The 12,902-nt window shown below is 35.6% G+C and overlaps 1 protein-coding gene across 3 annotated transcripts in view; it reads left to right on the top strand.

Annotated features, from left to right (window-relative positions):
- LOC148313953 (cytosolic carboxypeptidase 1-like) overlaps positions 1-11,573 on the top strand; it is a 134,422-nt gene extending 122,849 nt beyond the window's left edge. For all 3 annotated transcript variants that reach the window (XM_088277466.1, XM_088277474.1, XM_088277483.1), the window contains exons 22-24: positions 6,939-7,115; positions 7,888-8,003; positions 11,370-11,573. In XM_088277466.1, coding sequence (XP_088133592.1) covers positions 6,939-7,115; positions 7,888-8,003; positions 11,370-11,442 — 366 coding nt within the window. In that variant the 3' untranslated portion in view covers positions 11,443-11,573. The remainder of the gene's footprint in view (positions 1-6,938; positions 7,116-7,887; positions 8,004-11,369) is intronic.
- Positions 11,574-12,902: the final 1,329 nt, after the last annotated feature.

The following is a 12,902-nucleotide window of genomic DNA, read 5'->3' as shown; positions in this document are numbered from 1 at the left end:
ACATCAACGCTCGGTCGCTGCTGAAACGCGCTCATTTTCATAATATGATATTTATACGAGCATTAACGGAACTAGCAACTCTTACATAGTTGCGTGGATAGAACCGTCATTAGGTTAGAAACAATATCATCTTGCGGTGAACTAGTTTTTTTTTTAAATATCGGTTTTATTAGATTACCAATCATCGAAAAAACTTTTTTTTCTGGTCGTGTAATACAATAAAATATATATGAGCATACAGGAACGCCGAATCGTTTTTTTTTGTTATTGTTTAACGGAGGATATCGTGAGGTGGGGATGACAACGAAAGCGATACTGTAATGAGCATACAAACAGAATGTCAGAAACCCTGAAGGACGCAGACCCTCAGGCAGACCTCCAAAAAGGTGGAAAGATAGCTGGGAGTCAACATCCCAAGAGCGACAGGCGGAGGCACAAACAGATCCTTAGGATCTACAAAAAGAAAAAGAAAAAGTTTTACAGAAAGTCTATTGACGACAGTCAACAGTTCGGCTTCTCGCTGGTTTCCTCCCAGGAATGAGCAAATCCTGAGAAGTTCCTGATTGGCAAACTATATTATCCCTGCCGTTCCCAACGCAGAGTAAATTAAAGTTTTTAGCAAGGAGCAACCAAAATCTACTAATTAATCTATATACCTTGTACATAAAAGCAAAATAAATAATAAATTGTACTCCCTTTGTAAAAAAAAATCCGTTATTATTTGCCAGGTCAAAGGAAAAAATGTTATAAATATTTAGCTCAGATTCAAATGCATGTATTGCTTTATTTTACGCAAAGCATTGCGTGTAATAGCAGATATCATCTTGAAACGTATATTTGTAATGCTTTCAGCGTGTGTAAACCCCTTATATGAGTTTATCTAAGAGTTTAACATACCCACTCATTTGAGTTCCGCTATGCCCTTTGTGTCCAGTGTTTACCTAGGACCGTGGTGCTAAGGTAAGTACAGTTTACCAACAAAGCGCCTGATCCTGTAATATTTAATAGCTCGATCTCCGCACTTACAGGGTTATTCATTTCGTAGTTTTAAGATGAAAACTCTGGTATTTGACGCCTGTCGAACTCAACTGTCATCTGAAGTGTCATTATATTAGTTAAATGTTTGCCATTCACGATAATGCATCGTTCAACGAACGAATGATGAGTTGAAATTATTAAAACTTACTATAAAAGTGGTGATTTAAACGTAGCCACTTTTCGCGCATTATACGCGCTGATTATGGTCGTCATAATCGACCAACTACGCAAATAATCGGTAAAATTGTGAAGATTTTCGAAGAAGGTCGAATCGTTACTGATGTCGTAAGTTTGTCATTACTGGTGTTTGGTGTGCTCTATGGTCGAAAGGTGTCATTGGCCCGTATTTTTTCGAAAATGCCAATGGGCAGACGGTTACAGTCAATTCGGAGCGATATGGTCGAATAATAACCGATTGTTTTTGGCGGTGATTAAAGATCACGACTTAGACGATATGTGGTTCCAACAAAATGGAGCAACAAGCCACACAACACGACCAATTATGGCTTTATTGCGTGAAAAGTTTCCTGGTCGCGTAATTTCACGTTTTGGCGACGTCAATTGGCCACCAAGATCATGCGATTTGACTCCGTTTGAATTTTTTCTGTGAGGCTACGCATAGGACCATTTTTATGCAAATAATCTCCGAGCTCTAAACGCATTTAAAACCAACATTACTCAAGTTATGGCCGAGAAACCCCCCGAAATATGCGAAAAAGTGGATAAAAATGACCTCAAAAGAATCGCATGCATCGAATTTTTTCGAGGTGCTATTTGAATGATATTGTTTTTTACACTAAATGGCAAGTCCAAACTTTATAATAAAATAAAAAAAACATATAAAAATTTATCGCTGTGTGTTTTATTTAGCTTTCCTTTTAAAACCGAAAAATAAATGACCTGTATATGTTGGTAAGCCTGAACTATCCCTGCCTCATTACCCGACCATCTCATCAGCGTGATTCTGCAGCCAGTTGGCCTTTATGGCTCACTCCTCCTCAACCCTTGGCGATCTCGAAGGCGATACGCCTCTACTTTGTGTTACATGCTCCTTACATTGTCTTCTCCTACTTGCTTATTCTGCATATCATAAACACGTATTACCATTATTATAATCCAATCTTCACAATCGCTCGTAACATTTCATAAATTGTTAAAAAGTTGCACGGTGTTAGGTACAGCAGACTACATTTACCTATACCATTATATTATGATCTTGATATTCAATAATCTATACGTACAAAAAATGTAAATTAGTTCATCTAAAGTTATTCACCGATCGCCTTGAAATTCGGACACACCGTTGCATTCGAATAAACGAGTATTTTTATTTATGTTTACAAATAATTTTTTTTTTTTTTTCAAACTTTTAAATCTTATTAAATACTTCACGGATTGCTTTGAAATTTTGAGACAACGTTGCATTCGAACACGCACGTTTTTAAATATACATGTTTTTATTCATAAGCAGTTTGTTGACGGAAATGGCAGTGCCATCTGTTGGACGTAACAGCAACACGTTTTCAGTATTTTTTATTGCGTTGGTTATTCATAATTTTAGATTGGTGCCATGTTGATACATTAATTATTAAACCTTTAAAATTAACTTAAAATTTTTTATTGACGTTTAAATTTGAGACGAAGCAACTGTCGATTTTATACGATACAAGATGGAAGTCTGAGCATCTCAGATCAAGGTAGATGCTTGTTCGCAAGCTGTAATGTACATATATTGATACGAGTATATCACCAGCAGGGTGAATAATCTAGTGTGTGACAGAATAGATATGTAATAATAATAAATATTTTAAAAAAAAATTGAATTACCTAACTGACTGTGACTCTGAAATCTAGCTACGGCTTATGCAACACCGGTTATCATGACCCTACTCATGCTTCAACTTTTTAAGTTTCATAAGCCTATGCCTATTCGTGAGTGGATTTACTCTTTATGTTTTAAGTTACTGTAATTTCATGTAATTCATGAGTGAAAATTCTAGGCAAAAACACTCGCTATTAAAATATAACCTGTTTTATAATCACTATGAATTGAAAAAGAAGTGGTTAGCTTCGAAACCAGTAGACATTATAATTTAGTTATAATAAAATATTTTATAGTGATTTTAAAACAAAGTTATATTTTAAATATAAAATGGAAAATCACAATGTTACTGATTCGAATTTAAATGATAATAATAATAAAAATTGAATAATAAATAATACGATCAATCCATCATCATAAAGATAAATAAATCAGTGTCTAATTCTTCAAACCCTTATACGCACCCGATGGTGCATAGGGCACTGCATCATATAAACGCAGTGTTATCTTGATCGTTAACACATGAAGGAAAGGTGATCAGCCCTCCGCTTCAGGTACCAGTCCAGGGTAATATTGAATAAGGGTGAAAAAAATCACAAATATTTATTTGACTCCCTCTGGGAATCGAACCCGGGACCCCCAGTGCCATAGTCGAGCGTGCTGACCATTACACTACAGAGGCGGACTAGTGTATAATTCAGTGTCTAATATAATAGATTATAACAATAAAAAATAACAATGAATACTTCAGCATTTCTGGATGTCTCCGATTATCTGTGCTTTGACGCTATTGCTCTGGACCAGCGGTTTTACATTAAATCGCTACTTTTCCCTTGCGATGGACGCGATATCGCTTATGTATGTTCCGGCCGCGTGTTCCGCTGACGCAGCTCTCGGTTGCCGCTCTGCGGCTCGACTTACCATCGCATCGTCCCCGCGATGCCAACAACCCAAGGGCTTTCCGGGAAAGTGAGCCGAGACACCGAAGGGGTTGGCAGGTTTGGTCCAGCGTCACGCGGCCCGCGGACGCCTCCGGACGCCCTTGCGCGCGATGCAACCGCAGCACGCTCCACGCTAATGCATGTTACCACCGGTGTTGCCAGGTGTTCGGTATTCTACCGAACCGTTCGGTATTTTAGCATCGTGTTTGGTATGACAAAAATACCGAAGTATGGGCGGTTCGGTATTTTTTCTGATTAATTTTTCTTCCTAATAAACGATGCTTTTGTTAACCAAGAATATCATGCTGTACTTCGCCATATAACAGTTCGATGGGCAACTTTATTTCCAGCTGTTGCTTGATTGGAATGCTATCAAAAGATGTTTTCGTGAAGAGGGTGAGAATGAGTACAATAATATTATTTGTTCCCTCGTTGCTAATGAAAACAGTGGATTGCAGAGTGCAGGACAGCCGTAATAAATTAAGTGTGGACATGGTGAAGGCTGAATTATGTATACGATGTAATTTCAGTCTGACATGTCGCGGAATACATGGGGCAGTTAAAGCAAATAAGACATTGCTGGAAGCGCGCAATCTTCTTCTTTTTCTTCTTCTTCATGAGTCCTCTGACCTCCACTGCTGGATATAGGCCTCTTCCCCTACTTTCCATTTCCTCCGGTTGGTTGCTGCTTGCAGCTAGTTTTTACCCCCCACAGCCACAATGTCGTCAGACCATCTCTTTTGGGGTCTTCCGATACCTCTTTCGTTCTCCCAAGGTCTAATTAGAATTCTTGGGCTCCTGTCTTGTAATATGTCCTGCCCGCTGCCATATGAGTTTTGTCACTTTGGAAGCGTGCATTAGTGAGAAAAACTATTTTTTTTATAAATTAGGTTAGCTTGCTGTTCTTGTGCAATGGTACTTTGTATTTTAAGTTGATAATATAAATAAACGATTAAAACTTTTTTTTTGCTCACTGTTCGGTATTTATTTGGAAAAGACCTGGCAACCCTGGTTACCACGTATCTGGCCACCGCCATCGCGCGGCTCTCTCACCCGGGAATTTCTTTGTCCCCTTTGCTTTATTTTCTTCGGCCGCGGCTTTTAATGGGAGGCTCGTAAAGTGTTGTTCCTTTATTTATATTAAAACAGACTCGCAAATAGGAAGAGGTTAGGGTCAAGGAGTCTCCGGTCGGCGTACTCTATTTTTAGTCCCGGCGTACCTTTGTCGTCATGGCGTGTCGCTAATGTCGTGATATCATTGCCGCGTCGTTAGTAAGTGTATTAGACTTATCTGCCGAGCCGTGTGGATTTATTGCGTCCTTTTTGCATTCCCTGCTGTATCCTTAATTCGCAAAACTGACAACTAAATAGAAACTTGCATTTTCGCCATATCTGACAATCTTGATAAAGTTTCTTATTCAATCGTAATGACATGATTGTTGGTAACATGTTCAAAACATTATTATTTTAACCAACTGTTCCATGCTGGAGGTCCCAGATTCAATTCCCAGGGTAGTCAAATTAAATACAAATGATTTTTACGCTCATATCGTCTACACTCTACACGATTCAGTGTCCCATGCATCATTAAATGCAAGTAGAAGAAGAAAAAAAATTATCATCAGCATTTTCACTTCCATCGATTTTATTAAAATTATGTACATACATAAATGTTTGAAGTACAATGTAATATTTTTCAAAGAATGCAATTTGTTAACTGTATTATTTTTTTTTAAATAATAAAAGTATCTTCCTTTATACGAAAGACAATTGTACATTTTATCTAAAAGTTGAAACAACGCTCTTTTGAATAATTCATCCAACAAAATATGCGTTTATATAAAGAGAATTCTTGCGTATCTATAATACAACGGTATATGAATATTTTTATAATTTTATTTACAATCGGCGGGTGTGTATGAGGAGATGCATTAACGTGGAAGAGGCAAGGAATGTTTGCAAAGACAGAGTGGTGTGGCGTTCTATTCTCTCTGCCTACTCCTGCGGGGAAGCGGCGTGATGGTTGATAAACATATTCAATTAATTGAATTTGCCTTCATCATTACATTATGAAACCGAAGCACGTTGTATGCATGAATTTAAAGTGATTATATTAATTTTATATTAGTTTTATGTCATTTCGCGATGTCACCACTATTATTTTTATGACATCGTTAAATACTCACATTTTCTTATTTATTCCCGTTTGAAAATTTCCGTTATTTCATTATTTTATCGAGCTTATTAAATTTGTCGATTACCTTTTGATGTTCACTCTTCCTGTATCACTCGATTATACGGAAGCATTAACGGGTTACATCTTTACGAATTGAATCATATTTCATTTATAGCTTGCTGTATCCGGGCACGCGTTGCTGTTACTCAGTCTGGTTAAATAGAAAAGAAAAACATCATTTCTTATGTTTGTTTTCACAATGCTTGTGATGCAGTGAAAAACATTCTTAATTTGGAAAACAATGCAATCGAAATTGCTAAGTGGATAAATCTTTCAAGAAGCACGCTGTCTTCCATGATCAATGCTTAGTATTTCCTGTGTTTGTTACTTTCAACAGATGGCGCTGCCGTTGCGGTTAAAAAGCTTATTTTTACATGTCACAGATAAAAACACTTATCACAGATACCTTCTCGGAGTCCATTAGTGGCCCTCCAAGGATGTGACTTCTGTTGCGAGCGAATGCATCACAATTATAGAGAATGTGGATGGGTGTTTCGTTATCCTCCATACAAAATCTGCATACTGGGGAATCATACAGTCCAATTTTCGATATGTGCTTCCTCAGTCTGCAGTGTCCTGTCAAGGTCCTTGTTAAAATCCTTATTTGTTTCTTGTTAAACTTTAGAGCTTCTGTGGTGCAAACTGCATGTCATGTCATGTCCATAGTCATGTCCTCGACTGCAAGCGGTCTGTCCTTGTATCACGTAACTGAAAGACAAACTGCTGTACAGGTTACGTAATGTGCAACACTGTTCTCTGCAGGCTCTGCCTGTTGTGATGCACCGCATTAGCAGCACCTTCTTCTATAACCTTGACTGCTCTAAGCGTCTGTCCATGTATCACGCGGCTGAAAGACTAACTACTGTACAGGATGTATAATGTGCAACATTGTTCTCTCCAGGCGCTGCCCGTCCTCATGCACCGCCTGAGCAGCACCTTCTCCCTGACTAGCTGCAGCTTCCGCGTGGAGCGCGACAGGGAGGCGACCGCCCGCGTGTCCGTCTGGCGCCAACTCAGGATACCGCGCTCCTATACCCTGGAAGCTACTTTCTGTGGCTTTGACCAGGGACCCTACAAGGTTCGTATTTTCAACATCCAGAAACTTTGAAATACAGAAATGAAATCTTAAATCATGATATTTCGTTACTCGTTCGCGGAATACAAAAATTTAGAACCATTACATTATTGATGTTAGAATTATAAAATACGAAACTATCGTGCTGGAGATCCTGGGTTGGATTTACAGTAAGATCAAAACAAATAAGTTTTATTTAATATCACCCTAGATTGGTACTCGAAGGGCAGAACAGATTACGTTTCCTCAATACCTTATTGCCAGGTTAGTCAATGAGTTGATCATCACAGTATTTATAACAGGTACTCGTGACATTTTTTACTAGGATTTATGTACCTTTTACTTGCGGAGTAAAACACGGCGTAAAATTGCTTGCAAGATTAACTCTATTATATTTGATTTACCAACTTAATGTCGGATGTTGGACACTGGACACAAGCCTCCCTCTTCAGTCTACAAACTTAAATACCTCAGATGCATACCGTTCCATCATACATTGAAAACTTCCAAAAGCGTTCCCGGATCTTATACAGGAGCGTCTAGGCTTCCTCACAGACCTCTTGCAAAGAAATTTTGTTTATGAACTAAATCGCGATAATTATTATAAAAAGTGAATCAAAATTGTATCCTTTTTTTACTGTTTTAATAGCTTTCAATGTCTCTGTTACTGCCAATCTGAGCCGTTTCATCAGTCTTAATTGAAATTTCTATTTTTTTATTATCAGGGTTTGCAGGTAAATACACAACATCCTAATAGATATTCTCTTATTATCAGGGTTTGCAAGTAAACACACAACATCTGCAAAAAGTTGGACACGACCTGTGCGCCGCTCTGGACGCTCTCCACGAAGATATTCCGCCAGACCTTCGCCTTCTTATCGAGCAAAGCGGGTAAGAAAACTTTTTCGTACTCATCTAAACTTGATATTCCTTAACTCTCTGTTTCTATTATATCTTCCACTGTTAGTACTCTCTGTGCCTAAGCGTTTTCTGCTTTAATTATAGGAGTTCTATGATGACGCTAACAAGGTGTAAGTTCCAACCACCGGTGCTTTACTTCGCTAAGCATATATAGTTGTGATGATAAAGTCTGTAAAGCAGGACTCTAACGTTTTAGCCTGTTCGTGACTTGTATTATGTTCTATCTATCTACTCGTTCTCTGTTTTCGTGGTCATGAGTAACGTATGATCGTCAGTTTGGCGAATCTATATCTTTTTATGTGTGAATGAAACAGTCTGTCTACTTTTGTGTTGATTTTTTGCTCTTAAACAATAAAAGAAGACCTTGGCTTTTGATTTGATCGTTAATTTTGACGAGTCTGTTTTTAATGTGTAATATATTTTTTTGTGTTTGCAACAATATTTTGACGTTTTTATATTTTGTGCGTAGGAATGATGAAAACTATTCCGCTTCTGAAACAGATGTATAAAAGGCAAGCTTTCAAAACTAAGCATGAATTTCCCAGTGGCTTTTTTTATCATTATCTAACATTTCGTTTTTCGAATTACATAACTGTTTTTGGTGTATGTAACAATTTGATTTTTGTGTGGTTTTCGCTTCTATTATCTGGATACTCTTAAAAAAATTATAACGTTTTTTTTTTAATTACATACACAAATATTTCATTTTCATACCATTTTTGTAGGCCAAAGGCGTTATTAAAAATATAAATCAAGTTATGGTAGAGTGGGCTCAAACCCAAAAACTCTGCAAACAGTTAACTCAGGACCACAAAAGTTAATTTATTAAATTACACAAGCGCAACTTACACATGCTATACAGATACGAGTACAAGTATACATCCCCGATTGCCATCCTTGCTGTTCTCCTATTCCTTCTTACTTCCACCTTAATCCACCTTTGATATCCTTTGCCACATACTAGTAATATCCTTTACCCGAGGCTTCTTCACTTACGTCATCTAATGCCATCATCACGCTATCCCATCAGATACATTGTAATCCTGTACCCGTGAATCTGGAGCACAGGAATAACCTCGCCTTCATATTATTGATAAAACAACCTCCGTATCTCTGGGTGGTAATACGGATTTGAAAAAAAAACTGTTCTTTAATTGATGATCTAAAGTCGCTGTGTGCTTTTTATCGTTTCCACGTTGAATGAAGATACATCTGACATAATTATTTATGAGTACATCCGAAATGGATAGCAAAAAAGGAAACCTGACAGTATGCGAGATCTCCCACAAAGTTAAGCGTCACGTCTGGCATTGTCGAGAGGTTGATTTTTTTCTAAATTGGTATCCTATTGTGATGGATCAGTCACCCATTAATATTCCGCGGGGAGTTTGGCTTCCGGCGGGGCCGTCAATCATGTCATTCTTCCTAGAAACCCTTCATCCCACTTCCATCGCGCCCAGAACACGTCCGTTCCCACTACTCACATAACTAAATTATAATACATATTTAGAATTTTAGTCACTAAAAGGAAATAGACTTTTGGTTCCATCCCATAGATCTTTTTAGGGTCGCTTTCTTACCTGAGGTTGTTTGGTATTCCTCCTTAGGACATTTGGTTTAAAGGTGGATATAGAGCGCGGGAGATTGGCCTGCGGTGCGGGTGGTTTCCTAATGGGGTTACTTACTTTCATTGGGTGGATTGGACACACTCGTTAGTATCAACTTACATGCCCCGCTGACAGTGATAGGGACTTTGAAAGCGTTAGTTATAAGTTTTATCTTTGATCGCGAAAAATTTTGCATGATTGATAAATACCGATAGAGGATTCATAAAAAAAATAATGCATGGGTTTGAATGGAAACCAAAAATAAATAAATTTTATAATTTTTATGTATGATATAATAAAATATATACATATGCAGAAAGTCTTCGCTATCCGGGATATCTTTCTCCAGTTTTTTTCATTTCCAGTTGATTTCGGATATCAAAGACTCCTGCAATATATAATATGGATATTATACTGAATAAAATCTAATGGGTAAAAATCATGCTATAAAAAAGAGGGTTTTAAAATTGAAAAAACGATTAGGGAGATTCAGTTTGTTCAACGTTACTATGTGGTTTTATTAGTAACAGTACTGTAAAGTAACCTAGTAAAAGTACCACACTCTTTTACACAACTGTTTCAATATTTTTAAATAAAGCAAAACATTTTTTTATTTATTTATTTTTAATTGATTTCTAAAGGCGTTTAAAATATGGATATTTCAAATAACCCACAAAACGACATTTTCACTCGCTACGGATTTATTATGTGACATCGCGGTATGTTTTGAAATTTTAAAGAAAATGAAAAAATTTCAGGTTTTCATCATATTGAGCAAAGTCGCGCAGTTTTTTTTTTTAAGTTTTTAATAATTTTTATAAAAATAAAAAATCCACATATATATTTCATGTTACATAATTGCAATTTTGAAATTACGCTTTAAATATTCGATACGTTTAAATTGTTCTGAAAAGACCCTCTTATTTACGGCAATTAACCCCGGTGATTTTTAGTCGGGAAGGGTTAAATATATTTTTATTCATTATTCTGTAACTTGTAAAAAAACTTTTTTTTAAATAACATTGTATTTTTAGACCGCGTCCAAATAATCAGTTCTTCCTCGACAAGTATGTTATTAAATTAAATGATTAAATTATAACTATTCTACTGACCCTTAGCCGCACCGAATGGTAAATAGGGCACTGCATCGGTTCATACTCTGATCGATAATTATACGAAAGATATGTGGTTTGCCCTGCGTTTCAGGGACCAGTCTGAGGTAACTAAATAAACAAGTATAAAATCATAATTTTCTCACCTCATAAATAATGTTTATTTTCAAGTGTTCTTAGTATTTGTGATGTATTTTTCAAATATACCATCCCTACCCTTACCACCCTTAGGCTTCTTAAATGGAGCCTTTGCCGGTTATTATTCCTTTTGTAAGTAGTATCCATTTCCTTCCCCATGAAGCAGTAATGTCCTTCAGTGTGAACTCCTTCGCTTGTATTACCTGTGTCCTGTCACTTATAAACTCCTAGGATAATAGGACCTGCAGGAGTGATCTCCTTGCCTTCGTGTAATTAACGATCAAGTTACGATGCGGATAACGTCAGAAGAAAAAAGTGTTTTTATAAGTTTAAAAAATGGTAAATATCAACGTTATCGCTTCTACACATTGATTTGGTTTTATTCATTTTTTTTCTAATGATGTATATAAACTAAAAGTGTGTAATTAAAGGTGTTATGTGTTTTTATTGATGTTGTAATTAAATATTGCTATCTTTAGGGGCAGGTATGAAGACAGTGAAGGCTCGAGCGCGGGGAGTCCTCTCTCTGATTCAGACGACGAACCTGAGTAACCATCATCCATCGCTACCCAAAATACAAGGTCTAGTTGGGCAAATTATAACAAAAAACAATATGAATATATATCGTAGTCGTACAGGAGAAAATGACCAACTAACAAAACGTAAAATGTTCAGGAGGCCCATTTAAGTAACCTTTGCTTGGCTAGAAAATAAACATCAATGCAGGTTGTAATTTTTAACAAGTCAATATATTATACTTCCTAGTTTAAAATCCTTTGGGATAATTTTCAGGGCAATATTAAGCTAGTAAGATATAAAATAGTCAATGATCACGTTTTTGTAAAAAATACACTTGGTCACTTTCTCCTGTATGACTACGATATATATTTATATATATATATATATATATATATATATATATATATATATATATATATATATATATATATATATATATATATATATAACATATTGTTGATTTAATCCATTCAAATCATAGTAAATAACATTCGTAAGTAAAGGTTTTAAATACTTCTTTAATTGATTCGTTTACTTAAATTTATTTTTTACTTAGTAAATACCACTATTTCTTAAAATCTTTTAAGACACGTAATACGATGCATTCAGCATCATTTTCGTTGTTTAAAAATGATGCTGAATGCATCTAAACAGTGTCATTGTCACTGTACGTGGTATTTAATAAGTTGAACTTAATTTTAAAAAAATTAAAAAATGTTAAACTAAAATGTTTTACAATTTATTCTACGCTTTCTAACAACAAAAAATATTCATAGTTATAAATATGACCAATTGGACCGCTTATTAATTATAAACTTAATAAATAAATTTGTTACTTAAGTTATTGATATTGCGATAACGTGAGTACCACTGTAGTGATAAATTTAAACTAAAATGATTGCTCAAAAAATGTCCGCTTTTTTACAATATTTAAATTTAAAATTGCCAACCCTGTCCCTGCCTTTAGAATTCCAATTATTGTAAAATGTATTAAATATGCTCACAATTATTAATCAATAATATTATATTTTAAATTTATCTTTTAGTGTTACATTGTATGGTTTATTTTATTATTGTATTTGAGAAATTTGTTGTTATTTATTGTTTTCAATAAAAAAATATCCTTTTCCTCTTGTTTTATTTTCATTATTACTTTTAGTTATATTGTAATTGGAAAAAAACCGGGGTCTAAATAACTAACAATGCGTCTTTCCCCCGCTTATGAACATTACCAAGTAACCGTCTTTATATGTTTATGTACATATCGCTCACTCCTTTCAAGAACGTCATAAATCAAAATACTTGATTTTTCAGGAGATCGGTTTTAAAGTTAAAAAATATAATACAATGTATTAAAAATAAATATCACGCCACTTACTGAACTTTTTACTGTGCAACAGATCTTTTTAGTTAAAACCTGAAGGTTTTTTCTCCATTAGAAAAATATTTAGTATATTTAAAAAAATGATTAAACAATACCTTTTCTTCAAAAT

The sequence above is a fragment of the Brachycentrus maculatus genome, unplaced genomic scaffold, assembly GCF_059751285.1.
Source record: "Brachycentrus maculatus isolate JH-2025_06_01 unplaced genomic scaffold, ASM5975128v1 h1tg000004l, whole genome shotgun sequence".
Lineage (NCBI taxonomy): Eukaryota > Metazoa > Arthropoda > Insecta > Trichoptera > Brachycentridae > Brachycentrus > Brachycentrus maculatus.
This window is presented reverse-complemented; position numbering and strand designations above follow the sequence as displayed.